The sequence below is a fragment of the Leishmania panamensis genome, assembly GCF_000755165.1.
Source record: "Leishmania panamensis strain MHOM/PA/94/PSC-1 chromosome 11 sequence".
Taxonomy (NCBI): Eukaryota; Euglenozoa; class Kinetoplastea; order Trypanosomatida; family Trypanosomatidae; genus Leishmania; species Leishmania panamensis.
This window is the reverse complement of record NC_025856.1, coordinates 301,847-315,461: the sequence shown is the minus strand read 5'-3', so window position 1 is coordinate 315,461 and position 13,615 is coordinate 301,847. Positions and strand designations below refer to the sequence as shown.

The 13,615-nt window shown below is 59.6% G+C and overlaps 5 protein-coding genes across 5 annotated transcripts; all 5 read right to left on the bottom strand.

Annotated features, from left to right (window-relative positions):
• Positions 1–282: 282 nt before the first annotated feature.
• Positions 283–804, bottom strand: LPMP_110790 (40S ribosomal protein S21, putative; the record flags this gene model as incomplete). The annotated part of the gene is made up of 1 exon (XM_010698625.1): positions 283–804. One exon carries the CDS (start codon positions 802–804, stop codon positions 283–285), a length of 522 nt encoding a protein of 173 aa, XP_010696927.1.
• A 1,067-nt stretch (positions 805–1,871) lies between these two features.
• Positions 1,872–2,345, bottom strand: LPMP_110780 (40S ribosomal protein S21, putative; the record flags this gene model as incomplete). Its single annotated transcript, XM_010698624.1, has 1 exon — positions 1,872–2,345. One exon carries the CDS (start codon positions 2,343–2,345, stop codon positions 1,872–1,874), a length of 474 nt encoding a protein of 157 aa, XP_010696926.1.
• A 1,724-nt stretch (positions 2,346–4,069) lies between these two features.
• Positions 4,070–4,669, bottom strand: LPMP_110770 (hypothetical protein; the record flags this gene model as incomplete). Its single annotated transcript, XM_010698623.1, has 1 exon — positions 4,070–4,669. One exon carries the CDS (start codon positions 4,667–4,669, stop codon positions 4,070–4,072), a length of 600 nt encoding a protein of 199 aa, XP_010696925.1.
• A 1,816-nt stretch (positions 4,670–6,485) lies between these two features.
• LPMP_110760 (hypothetical protein) lies at positions 6,486–7,820 on the bottom strand (the record flags this gene model as incomplete). The annotated part of the gene is made up of 1 exon (XM_010698622.1): positions 6,486–7,820. The coding sequence occupies one exon, from the start codon at positions 7,818–7,820 to the stop codon at positions 6,486–6,488; it is 1,335 nt and encodes a 444-aa protein (XP_010696924.1).
• An 825-nt stretch (positions 7,821–8,645) lies between these two features.
• LPMP_110750 (hypothetical protein) lies at positions 8,646–12,983 on the bottom strand (the record flags this gene model as incomplete). Its single annotated transcript, XM_010698621.1, has 1 exon — positions 8,646–12,983. The coding sequence occupies one exon, from the start codon at positions 12,981–12,983 to the stop codon at positions 8,646–8,648; it is 4,338 nt and encodes a 1,445-aa protein (XP_010696923.1).
• Positions 12,984–13,615: the final 632 nt, after the last annotated feature.

Sequence of the window (13,615 nt, the reverse complement as noted above, 5' to 3'; positions counted from 1 at the left end):
GGAAAAGAAATGCGAAGTGAGGGAGGGAGAGACAAGAGCAAACAGAAAAAAAAAAAAGTGAGGCTTAAGCTGAGAAGCGGACACACACACACACACACACACACACAGACAGGCAGGCAGGCAGGCAGGCAGGGAGGGAGGGAGGCTGCAGGTGCAAACCGGAGCACACACACACACACACACTCACAGTAGAGCTACAAAAACACGCCCTTCTCTTTTACTGCTGTGGGTCTTCTCGCTTTCACCCTTTTTTCTTTTCATTTGAGCTCTCCCGCTCTTCCTCTAAGCGCGGCTCTTGCGGGTCGGGGCAGCTCCCTTCTGCGCAGGCGGGCGAGCCCCCTTCTGTGCAGACGGGCGGGCTCCCTTCTGGGCAGGCGGGCGAGCCCCCTTCTGTGCAGACGGGCGGGCTCCCTTCTGGGCAGGCGGGCGAGCCCCCTTCTGGGCAGACGGGCGAGCCCCCTTCTGCGCAGCAGCACCACCAGCGGCGGCGCCCCTCGCGGCGGGCTTCTTCGACTTCGACTTAGACGCGCGCTTCGGCTTGCCGGTCTTGATGCGCACAATTCTGCGGTCGATCGCGATGTGGTTGATCGCGTGGTCCGACTCGCCCTGCGAGCGCAGGTAGCCAGCAATGCACAGCGTCGTCGTCGTGCCGTCGATCACGCCGTTCGAGCCAACGTTCGCGATCGAGATCTGCACGGCGGCATGGTCGTGCGCCTCAATCAGCGTGTTCGTCGCGTGGCACTTGCGTGGGATGTAGAGGTCCACGTTCTCGCCCTCCTCGTTGAACATACCAATGGTCGCCATGGCTGCAGGCGGTGGAAGATAGAGCTGAGCGAAGAAGAAACTCGGGGCTGAGCAGAGGTAGTTGTGTAGGCACACTGTTGAGGGATATGCAGGTGAGCAGCGGTGAAGCGGTGGTGATGAGCATTGCCCGCGTATTGTTGTCGTTATAAGCTCGAAGCCAGTACGGGAAAAAGAAGAGTGATGCGAAAAGAAAGCGGCGAAGAAAGTTGAGTTTGTGCGCGGAAACCCGCTGCCTCGTCTCTTGCTATGAGTCCCTCTTGTATGGGGAAGCGCATACGAATGGTTCAGCGAGAGGATGCTTATGCAGAGACCCAAAATACATGCAAATAGGCTGCTGCTTAGCCTTGCAGCCGGTATAGCGTATGCGTCTTCTTGCTCGCGTGGGTGGCTTGGCAAGCGGTGGCGCCGCCATCACCGTCACGCCTGCGTATGCTATGCGCGTGCCTACAAACCGGTTGAGCTGAGCGGTGCCGCTTTTTCTTTGTTTTTCTTTTTGCTCGTCAAGGAAGTGAGTTGCTTTTCACGCTCTTTTTCTCCCGCTCACGACACCCTCGTCGCTCACCCTCCTCCGCCCCTTTCACCTACCCCATCCACCGTCACCTCGTCAGAAGTCCGGGGAGAGATGCGAAGAGGACCAAAGCAAGCACGCGGGCACAAACGCTTTGTGAGCGTAGCCAGTGAGAAACGAGGGGGGAGAGCGAGAGCGCAAGAGCGAATCCACAAAAGAAAAAGTAAAACGAGCGGGCCACACACGAGTCTTGGCCACATCCTCAGTGTCCTGTTCGCTCCGCAGGTCCGCGTGTCGTGGAGGGAGCGAGGGCCGCCGCCGCTCGGTCCGAAGAGGAAACCCCGCAGAAAGAACGAAAAGAAAAGAGGGGGGAGGGGCGGAAAAGACGGACCCGTTGCGCCATCGCATCTTCGTCCTTTGGCCCCGCGCACTCCTCCGTCTTCCCCACCCGCCCCCCCAGTGGCATGCCTACGCCATGTGGCACACCAGGCACAGCTGCACACCGGCGCATACGCATGACCCCCTTATCCTTTTCCTCTGCACCTTGTGCCTTCTTCCTCTAAGCGCGGCTCTTGCGGGTCGGGGCAGCTCCCTTCTGCGCAGGCGGGCGAGCCCCCTTCTGTGCAGACGGGCGGGCTCCCTTCTGGGCAGGCGGGCGAGCCCCCTTCTGTGCAGACGGGCGAGCCCCCTTCTGCGCAGCAGCACCACCAGCGGCGGCGCCCCTCGCGGCGGGCTTCTTCGACTTCGACTTAGACGCGCGCTTCGGCTTGCCGGTCTTGATGCGCACAATTCTGCGGTCGATCGCGATGTGGTTGATCGCGTGGTCCGACTCGCCCTGCGAGCGCAGGTAGCCAGCAATGCACAGCGTCGTCGTCGTGCCGTCGATCACGCCGTTCGAGCCAACGTTCGCGATCGAGATCTGCACGGCGGCATGGTCGTGCGCCTCAATCAGCGTGTTCGTCGCGTGGCACTTGCGTGGGATGTAGAGGTCCACGTTCTCGCCCTCCTCGTTAAACATACCAATGGTCGCCATGGCTGCGTGGGACTGGGGGATGATAGAGCTGCGCGCAGTGAGAGAGGGAGAGAGAAAGGGAGCAAGGGGAAAAGAACCGGACAGCGCTCGAAAGGTAAAGGATACAAAGTGATTGAGGGGTGGAGGGGGAGAAATGATGAGGTAGAAAGAGGGAAGCAGGAAAACGATTGTGGCGCCGTCACCAGCGCCGGTGAGCCCTTCGCTCACAACGGAGTGTAGGCGCTCCAGTCGAACATCACTCGAGCGCGAAAGCCTGCGTGTACAGGGGGGGTGCACATGACAGGCGCGCAGATAGGCTATCGTGGATACCGCTCTCTTGACGGCATACACCGTAAGCTCATTTTATATGGCCAGTCTGATCACATCAATGACACGTTAGTATCCGCACTCTCTGCGCCTTCAGTGGACTTGTCTGCTGATGCGTGTAACCGCCTGTGTGCTCCTCTTTCCAATTTGAGTGACTACGTTTTCTTTTTTGGTTTTTGTCAGCCATGCCGGCTACGACAAGCGCGCATCCACAGCCACGATCACTCAGCCAAAGCTGCGCCTTGACGACAAAGTGCGAAGACACTCACTTCAAGCACAGCACGGTCTCTTTTACGCCTAGGCAGCATCCAGAGTGTCACAGGGCGACGGGAAAGGAAGAAAACACCACCAGTAGAGGAGGAGGGGAACGCGGATCTGCTGGCTACCCTCTCGAGAGGTGTGCGTATGCGCGTGGCACGATGGCGGCACCTTGGCTGATCCTCTCTGTTTTGACATTGATCGGCACAGTAGCGTCGTCGGAAGAAGAAACATAAATAATGTCCACCTCCCCATTCAGCATCGACAGAACACGAGTGATCAGGTGTGCCATGTACGTGCGTAGGTCTGCGAAGGGGAGTCTCAGGTAGGTGTCACATGTACTTCATCTCCCATGAGAGAGAACGAGAGCCGCCACCAGAAAGCACGGGGGTGGCGATCTCCTCCTCCTCCTCAGTGGAGAAGGCATACGGCGCGTGAAGACGAACCATGACGGATCAACAAAAAAGAGACCAGGCGACTTGGGGAGCGTCCACAGAAGGCCGTTGCTTTTGCGTGGGGCATCGGTGCGTGGAAGGGGGAGGGGCGGCTCACGCGCTCGTCTGAGAAAAAGCACCACCGATGCGTACAAAGAAAGAGAATGCAGGAGAGGTGCAGGTGAGTGAGTGTTGGCAAGAGCGAAAGGATTGGGGGGGGAAGGGGAGGGGGGGGGAGGGGAGAGACGGCATAGTGCTCAGATAAAAAGTGACGGAGACATGCGCAGAGGAAGGTCGAGCAACCGCCTGCGCAACGCAAGGAAAGAGCGCCCATACACGCGAAGCAGAAAGTCGCATGTCACGCGATACCCACGCATCAGAGGGCAGCAGCGAGGGTCAAGAAAAAGAGGCGAGGAAGAGCGAGAGACCCCACGCAATAGAGAGCACAAATGCGAGGAAGCTTAACAAGGAAACGATGAAGCGAGAGGAGGGGAGGAAAAAGATGTGGTCGTACGACTTCCCCCCTCCTTTTCCCTTTCCCTCTCTACTCTGTACCCCCCCCCCTCTCACTCGCCTACAGGCCACACACACACACACACACCGAGAGGCAAAGGGAAAAAAGGGGGAGAGAGATCACCAGTGCAGAGAAAAGCTTCGACGGAGACCTTGGTGCACACTCGCACACACGCCACTCGATCACGCTCTTCCTCTTTGCCTTTTACGCTGCTACATATCTGGTGGTGCGCCGAGGTTCTTCATGAGCTTGTCAAGATCCAGCTCCGATGTCACCGGCGGCGGTGCTGCGGTTCCGTCGTCATCAGGCTTCAGGTAGAGACTTATCGGCAGCTCGTTGGAGTTGCCATGCCCAGATTGAGTTTGAGGGGGTGAAGCGGTGGGCATCATCTGCTGTGGCAGCAGCGGAATGCCAAGTACACTACCACCACCGCCCGCGCCGTCGCCACTATTGCTCTTGTCGCTCGCCACCGCCGGCGTGTAGAGCGCAGGTGGGTAGCTAACTTGGAAAGGCGGGGTGTCGCCGTTGCCAATACTGGGCTTGTCGAGAAGCCCCGATCCGCTCGCGACTTGCAGAAGCAGTTCCGCGCGTTGGTAGTACATGTCGAGCTTCGACCGGACTTGAAAGAGAAAGAAGCGACGCGCCTCATTCCTCGTAATCGACGCCGCTAGGTTCGACGCCTCTGAGGCGATAATCTCCATCGCTGTTGTGTAGTAGCGCACCGCTGTGAGCGGGTTGCCGTCTTCCGTCTCTTCGCTGCGCGCCAGCTCGATCAGCTGAGCCGCGTAACGGAGTTGATCAGCGGCGGCCATGACTACAGATGATGGGGGAGAGGGGTGCACGCGTGTGCTGGAGAGGTAGGGGTTATACGCGAAACAAGACTACGAGAAGAGAGAAGTGAGGAGGGTGAGAGAGTGCGCAACAACACAGAGGCGCCACCTTGTCCTCTCCTCCCTTTGTGGATGGAAGACGGCAGGCGGAAGAGGCACAAAGCCGTCTCTAGTGTGGAGAAGAGCGGGCCCACAGCGGGGAGCCGCGAAGAAATGAGATGAGAGAGGGCGAGACAGGCCGGAGGAAGAGGGAAGGTGCGGGGCTGAAATGTGGCGCTGAGAAAGAGAGGGAATGCCGAACAAATCACAGAAAAGGGCGGCGGCAAACACAAACAGAGAGAGAAGACTACGTGACGGGTTGCGTGAGGAGAAAGAGAGAGAGGTGCGCGAGGGAGAGAAGAAGAGACAGAGAGAGGGGGTAGAGTAGGGGGATGTGTGTGCGCTCCGCATGCCTGGATGGGTGGAGATCCAGTGTGTAGGGGGAGAGGCAGGTTGAGAGCAAACATGGAAGCTGTTGTGTACAACATCGGAGGCACGAACGCTGCCTGGAGAAGCGCAAGGAGTAGGAAGCGTAGAGCTGTGTGCGCATGTGCTCTAGCAACTCCACGCGCGGGTTCTGCTTGCTGCGTCTCTGCACAGTAACACGAACGCACGCGCTCTCAGTTCCTTTCATTCTTCTTGGCTGTCATATTTCCCTTCACGGTGGAAACGAGCTTGAAAAAGAAAAGGCGACGCTGTTGGCGGAGATCAGCAGCGGCCAGTAACAAAAGGCATGACAGTCGCACGTATGCCTGTCTCACTATGTGCGTGTGTGACTCCCTCCCCCTTCTCCTGATTCTCTCGCTCTGTGTCACGCACACGCACGAACATGTCACCCACCGTTCACTGCCATCCCACCCCGCCCCATGTGCCTCGTGTCCTCACTACATAAACACCAAGAGAGAGGGGGGGCATGGAAGTGGTGCCTCTCCTCCTCGCTAAACATACTGATGGTTGCTGCCAGAACAAAAAAGAAGCGGAGGCCGGAACGTGGGAGGAGGGAAGGAGGAGGAGGGAGGAGGGAGAGATCGCCGTGGGGTGTGTGCCATACACGAAGGGAAAGGGAGGCAATAGAGGCTTTGAGCCTGCACGCACATAGAGACCCGCATACAAGCGGAAAACGAGCAGACGCGAATCGAGCCGCAAACAAGAAAACAACAGTCGGTGAGGTGTAGTAAAGAAGAGACACACACAACACACACACACACAAGAGAAGTAGGGGAGAGGCGCGAAAAGAAGACGGACTCTGCCGCAGGATTGCGGATGAGGGCCCCACTCGATATCCAGGCAATCTTGCCTGTGTGAGCCCTTCTCCTGCAGGTGTGCGTTTCCCCCTTCCTCCTCCGTGCGAGCCGGCGCCGCATGTGCGTCTTTCCTCTCATGTAGTGTACATGGAAACAGCTGAGAGAGGAAGACAGAGCCAAAAACAAAAAAAACTGAAAAGTCGCAGAGGAAGAGAGAGAGGGGGGAGGTGGGGAGAAGCGATGAATGTACGAGCAAAGCAAGCAGAGGAGGGGGAAGGGCATTTTCAAACGTCAGGGACGTTACAGACACGCCCACGCACAAGTGCCCCAAACATGACGGCAAAGGACTCTACATATGAACATCAGCAACAACGGCAAACACATTCCCCACCCACACACACACACGCGCGCACATCCGCGCATCCATGTGAGCATCGTATCAAGGCAAAGATTGATGCCAACGGCAACTGCCTCAAAGTAGAGAGGGCAGCCGTGGAAGGTTAAAAAGACTGCAGCTACGCACGGAGTTTGTGGCGGTGCGGATCAGCCTTGTCGATCGAGACCGCCTTCTCCATTTTGCGCACCACTGACAAAACACCTGTGCGCATCCGCGACGCGGGGTGTGCCTCGCCGGGCTTGAGGGTACCGTGCGCGTTGCGCAGCAATCCCAACTCACGCGTTGTGCTCGTCAGCTGGCCAGCCATCATCTCCCCTGCAGTGGCCAAGGGGCTGGGGTGGGTGTCGCGAACGTTCGCCGGACCTCCTGGGTTGCCGGGCAGCTCTGGCAGTAGTCCTTGATCGATGAAGTCGCTCTTGTAGATGGACATGGTGACGTAATGTTCCTTCTCAAGGCGCCGGCTCACCGCACACCGCTTCTGCTCCATGGTGGACAGGAACTGCGGGTTCGTGCGGTCGCTTGTGTCCAGCGGAACACCGCCTAATGAGCTGCGCACCGTCCTCGGGGTGTAGTGCGCCCCGGCAAGCTGGCGCAGCAACGCCGCCTTGTCCAGGTTCGCGGTGACGTCCAGGCCATGAGCTGCAAGGCTGCGCGCGAGACTCAGCGGCAGCTGCGAGGGGTGAGCCTGGCTCGTGCCGCCGTACTCCCACGAGGTGCACATGTATGTGCCTGTCACACCGTCTCCAGGAGCGCAATCATTCCACGTACGGCGGTGGTCAGTGGTGTTCTCGAAGACCGGTGACCACGTCGTGTTGGGGCACTTACGCCTCCGTGGCAGAAGAGACTCCCTTGACGTGATCTTCGGCGCGAGGTCAGCGCCATCATCCTCCACCACGCCGTGCGGCTTCAGCAAATCTGCATTATAGGCCGCAGCAGCGGCGCCTGCGTAGCGCACCGGCTCACTCACGGTGCCACCGGCGACGTGCCGGGGGGCCTGGTAGTCGTCCTGGTACACCGTGTGTGGATGGCTGCCATCCGCCAAGACTATGTGATCAGAGATTCCGGGGCGGTACCAGTGGCGTTGGTACGCCGTGCCCTTGTCTACGTCGTTAATCGCTGCCGCAGCTGCAGGGACAGACGCGCTTGTCAGCCTGGCGGCAAGCCCGGCCATATTCTTCACGGAGCGGTCTTTGGCGGTGTAGTCGACCTGGTAGATGGTGTGGTCGTCGCGATCGCCTGTGTCGACGCCGTAGGCAAAGATTGGGCGGTTGCGCACGTCACCGCTTATGCCCGGCTCGAAGTTCCTCCCGTTGCCGTCGTCGCTGCCTGTCAGGCCCGGATGGCCATTGTAGTCGTAGTCATACCGTGTCATGTAGGTCGACATCATGTTGGCTGGCCCGTGCGGAGGCAATGGGCGCGCCACATCCACGGCGTCGTCACTGGACATGGTCATCCTGCCCCGATGAACTGTTTCACTAGCCAAGTGCTGGCGCTATAGTGGTGCTGGTGACTCTGAGTGGTGGTGGTGGTAGTAGGGAAAAGGAAAGTTGCTGGAGACGGCGGTCACGTGTCCTGTGTGTAGGCTGTAAGACCGGAGAAAAGGTCGAGGAAAATAAGAGAAGTAAAATGCAGCGGTGTACTGCTCGTACGCTCACTTGGATTCCTCATCGACACGGCCGCGTTTGTGGTGGCAGTGTAGCGCCAGAGAGAGAAGGGGGGAAGGGTAAGTGGAGACGGCAACGACAAGACTGGCGGCTCTGTAGAACAGTCGCGCCGAGTAGGGCAAACGAAAAATCGCCTGCACATAAAGATGAGGGGAGGTCGTGGGAAGGGCATCTATCGCCAGGCCCGCCACACACCCTTCTGCGTGACCTCCCCCCACCACCACCAGCGGTCATTTTATCCCGCCCTATACCCTCCCTCTCCCGTTGCTACCTTTTCCCAGTCTATGATGGAGATCAGTGGAGCCATCGGTAACGACGCAGCGCGCGCGCAACAGCCCCCATGCGCTCCGCTGTGTATTGGGGTTACACGTTCCTTTTTGCTCTCGCTTTGGACTGGGCTGTGTAATTCTGTGTGTGCGCGTGTGTGAAGGGGGGGTGTAACCTCTGGCTGCGGAGACGAGACACGCTACACACATGTGTGAGACACGAGGGGCGACGAAATGGGTAACAAACAACATGAGAACGACGGCGGCACAGAGACGCACCTTGATTGCCTGTGTAAGGAGATGGGAAGGGCATCCTGCCCCCCCCCCTCTACCCCCACACACACGCAGTCACCCCGGTACAGTCCTCTCTCGCTCCGGCAATGGATGATGCACTATAGATAGCAGTGACACGAGCTCATTGACGCACAGCTCTTCAAAGACAGTCGTCGACGCAGATGCCTTCAGCTTGCACACCTGCAGGTCATTCACGGCTTGTGGTGCTGCAGAGGTAGGTCTGGATGTGATGGCCGCCTTCCACGCAGCACGGCAGCGCCGCTGAATTGCTGTCGCCTCCATGATGCGTGCCAGTGGCTGCGCACGGTAGAAGCTGAGTATTGAAGACAGCTCCACTCTGCCCCACGAAGGCTCCCCTGTCTGCGCCGCGTGCTCGCCCATGTGCGGCGAAGTTTCGTTGGGCAGCTGCCTGCTCTCGCCTCCGCTCAGTGCTCCGTGTGTGCTGAGCACGTAGATCCCGTACGCTTTGAGGAAGTTGGTAAACGGTGTCGGGATGGAGGCGGTCGCCGCTTCAGACGACTTTGCTGTGGAGTAGTGCTGCATCCCGAAGGCAGCCGAGCACGGTGGTGTGGCTAAGCTAGGGTAAGAAGTCACCTGCTCAGCCCCGGCTCGAGATGCGGCCTGGCAGGCAGCAGTGCCCGCTGGTGGCGGCGAGCAGGAGGATGCGAAGGTCATCGCTGGGTGTGCCAGTAATGGTGAAGGCGGCGTTTGTCGTGCCGCACCGCCCACGACAGCTTCTTCAGCGTAATGAGAGCGCGGCATCACCGTCGATGACAACTCGAGCGATTGTGTTGTCGCTGTCGTCGCCGCCACCTCTTCATTAGCTGAAATGGCACTATGGAGAGAGGAACGCGCTTCGCTGACCCATCGCTGCTGTTGAGGCGGCGCCAGCAGCGATCGCAAATGAAAAGCAGCATCGGACGCACTATCATCTCCGGCATGTGCGCCACTCGAGTGCTGATTCCGCTCCTCGTGATCGCTCGTCTGTGCTGCATGAAGGCGGTACACGTCGGCCCCATCGCTATTGAAGTGCTCCTCCGCTGCAAGCGACTTCTCCAGCACGTCATCTGTGGGATGCCACTTCGATGGTTGCGTCATCGATGACGACGGAGTCAAGCGTACGCTAGGCGTGGGGTTAGAGGAGAGAGCCTGAGCCAATAAGCTGCCGTCGTGCTTCAGGTGAAGCCCCATTTCATCATCTCGCACGCTGTGCTCCTTCTCAAGCAGCTGCAGATCCAAGTTCTCGTGCAGCCGAGCATCGGCAGGGACCACTTCAAGGTTGTGTAGGAGCACATCCTTCTCGCTGGGCGTGCTGGTGCTCGCAGCTTCGACAACAAAGCTAACAGCCTTCGCTTCGACCACCACTTCGCCGCTTGGGGAAGTTGTGGTATGGTTGGCCGCTGATACAGTCATCAGCGGCGGCGCACCACTTGTGGTTGGCGTCACGACAGACACGACTGTCAGCTCCTCTGCAGGGTCAACCAGCTGTTCTGCAGAAGTCGGACACACCTCAGTCGCCTGCACCGCAACTTCCTTCGTGAGAGTGCTTGATGGGTCGACTCTAGCTGTGGAAGGACCTGAATTGTTTCCTTTTGCCTCCGCGATCTGTTTCGACAGACTTTGCTGCTGCCGCTGGTGCTGGCCTTGCGGCAAAGCCTGTGACTCGGGAGATGTCGCAGACACTGAGGACGACGTCGCTGACGACCATTGGCATGCATGCTGCGCAGAAGCGGCTGATGTTGGGGCTGCTTGCCAAATGTCCATAATGCGATCCGAGGAGCTGTGCGCACCACCCTCACCGGCTTCGCTACGGCTAGCTGGCATTACCGCTTTGATCGGTGGTGGCACTCCATTCCAGGCCCCATCGACCACCGGTGTAGCGGTGCCGACTTCTTCCCTCACTTCCTCCGCACCCTGCGTCTCTGCTGCCTCATACATGCTCAACGGCACCTCACCAGAAGGTATTGATGAAGGGACGATGACGGCGTCAGTTTCCTCAGTAGAAATCCAAGTCGCTGCGCGGGGCATGGATGCCGCCTCGCCATCCCATCGCTCTTTCTCCAGCCTCTGCGGCCGTTCCTGCGAGTCCTCGTCCTCGACCACCAAGTGAACAGCAGCTGCTGAATCGGTGATATTTGTCGACTCCAATGAGAATGCAGGCACGCTGAGCGGTTCCAGCGGCAGCGCAGGCGGCGACAGTGGCGCTCCTGCCACTTTGCGAAACGCCTCTGCCACCTCTGCGGCACCGCGCGTAATGTGGATCAGCTCTGCAGTCTGCCCTTCGCCATCTGCCAGCAGCACGAGCACGTTTCTACCGTGCAGCCCCATGACGGTTAAGGATCCAGACGGCAGTGGTGGAGTCGGCGCCTCGCCTGGCTTTGGTGCACCGGAAAGCTGCGCCGCTGCGGGATGGGTCGACAGAGCGCGCGGTACAAGCCGATCGCCGTGCGCGACGCCAAAATGGGCCACCATCAGCGCCGGCTTGGTGTTGCACTCGAGCATCACACCGAAGCGGCCAGGCACGAAGACAGTGGTGCCTTCTTTCACAAAGAACGGCGCAGCGGCAGTGAGAGGCTTGGGCGACGGCGACTGAGGCGGAGGTGATGGCGACTGAGGCGGAGGCGACAGGGGGGCGGAAGTCCTGCTGCTCTCATCGTCGGCTTCATTGGTCTGCGGTGATGGTGCCTGCTCCGACCCCTCGAGCACTGCACCAACAACTGCTGATGGCGGCACAGAGGGTGTTGCAGATCCTTGGGTATCGGCAACCGCAGCTGCGGGGAGCACATCCGTCGCAGCTGGTGTCGGGTCTATGAGGCCGTGACGGGCTCGAATCTCGCTCGCGTCGTGGCACCCAACGAGCGGTACCGCCCAGGCAAACATATCCTTCCAGCGATACCCGGCCGGTGGCTGCGATCCTGGCGATGAAGTCAAGGGGGCAGTTTCGTGTGGCATGGCGCCGCGACGCTCCGCCACTGGCGACGACGACGATACACTGGAGGGTGTCGCGGTAGCCAATACAACCGGCCGAATCCATGGCACTCCAAGCGCAACGCCGAGGAACACCGCCTCCCCTGGCGGCTGCGCCAGCTGATACACACGGCTCGGCTGCACCTGGAACAGCTCCTGCAGGTCCAGCATCGGGGCGTGGCCGCACGTCGGCAGACTCCAGCGCAGGGGCGGACTCAGGTACGTAAGTGATGTCAAGGACGAGGCAGGCGGCGTTGTGCCCGATGACATCGACACAGGTGGCTCGCCAGATGCCGGGGCCGGGTAAGGAGGCGGGAATACGGTTGCACAAGTGCTGCTATTGCGGCTCAGCCATCCGCTCTCAAATTCTCCGCTGCTCCCAGCAGTAGTAGTCCTTGCGGGCCTCGGCAGCACCGGGTAACGCAGCGCAGAGCCAGAGATACCGGGGTCGGTGCTTTGCTCGCCTGCTCTGTCTGCCAGCTCAGCATCGCGGTAAAAGTGACTCAATCTCGCTGCCACACACACCAGCAGCGGGAGGGGGAACAGACGCCACCCCTGGGGTGGCGACACCCGCTGCGCAAACGCCTGCCCGTCGATGTACGCGAAGCCGGCATCGTCGTAGCCCAGCAAGACTGCACGGTGGTAGTTGACTGCTTCCGACCACCGCGGAGGCGCTTCCGCTTGCCCCAGCAGCGGCGGTGACTGAGGAATCCTGCCGTCGAATAGAATCAAAGCGCACTTTGTCAGCTCATCGTCAAGCTCTGCCAGCGACGTTGCGGACGCCGTCAGCTCCGTGCCGTGAACAAACGTGTGTGGTATGAAGTTCTCCTCCAATGCCCTGCCCTCTAGCTCGCCTGTGGTGTCGTCCAACACAGTAGGCTCGCCGCCTCCAGTGTTAGCCGTGTCCGTTGGCGCGTGGTCCACACACTCTGTCTCGGTGGCAGCAGCCTCTGCCGGCTGGGGCGGCGGGGACGCTCCTCTCGACGTTGCTCGTGACAGTTCCGCCGAGGACTCTTCGGAGGATAAAAAGGAGAATTCCACTTCGAACCCCTCCGGGGGTGCCAACGGCACCACAGCAGCAGTCGACGCGTGCGGCATAGCGGCATCCTTCAGGACCTGCCGGGCATCTGCCAGGGTTGCTGTGGGTGTTGCAACCTTCTGTGTCGGCTTACAACCAAGGGGCTGCGGTAGAAGGGGTGAGGGTGGATAAGCAAGATGGCGCGACGCCGGCGGTTGCGGTAGCAGGGGTGATAAAGCGACTAGGGAGGAGGGCCGCGACGGGTACAGGCGCACACGTCCACCCTGCGGGGTGATGAGGTGCACAAAGCCGCCGTCGCCGCTGTCCAGCTGCTCGTAACCCACAAAGCGGAGCGATTCCAGCCGCATAGCCGCGACAGCAGTATCTGGCGGTGCTGCGCTGGTCATGTCAGAGGAGGAGCGGTGGCGGTGGTGGAAGGGAGGGATGAGGGGGATGCTAGTGAAGGCAACAACAATGACGCCGCGTGCACATATGCGTGAAACTGAGTGTTTTACCGGTAGAAATCAAAAAGAGCGGGCTGCGCAGCTTCCAGGACTAACGAAAGGAGGGGGGAGGCGGTGGTTGATGGAAGGAGCAGTAAAGCTCCTCTTTCACTCGTGCACTGGTAAAGAACGATGGGGACGGTGGCAGCCGCCTCCGATGGGCGTTCGGCGGGAGTGTATGGGTGTGCTTTGGTGAACGAGAAAGACTGAGGGTCTGATGATACGGCGAGCAGTGTCCTTCGACTTGCTCTGTCTTCTCAGCAATGATGGCCAGTGTATCTCTTCTCTTCCTCCCGTCTCTGCTGAAGCTGGGCAGCTTTTTTTTTTGCCTTCTTTTATCGTCTGAGTGTGCGGCGGCGGAGGGTTATGGTGGCGGCACGCACTCGATCGTGGCTGACTGTTGCAAACGCCATGGTCGGTGAGCGCATCACGCATGTAAAGAGCGTCCAACCCCCACACGCATTGCACGTTTCGCCACCAGGGTAAGAGAGAGTGGGAGAGAGGGAGATCAGAAAGGAGAGAAGGTCAGTGATAGG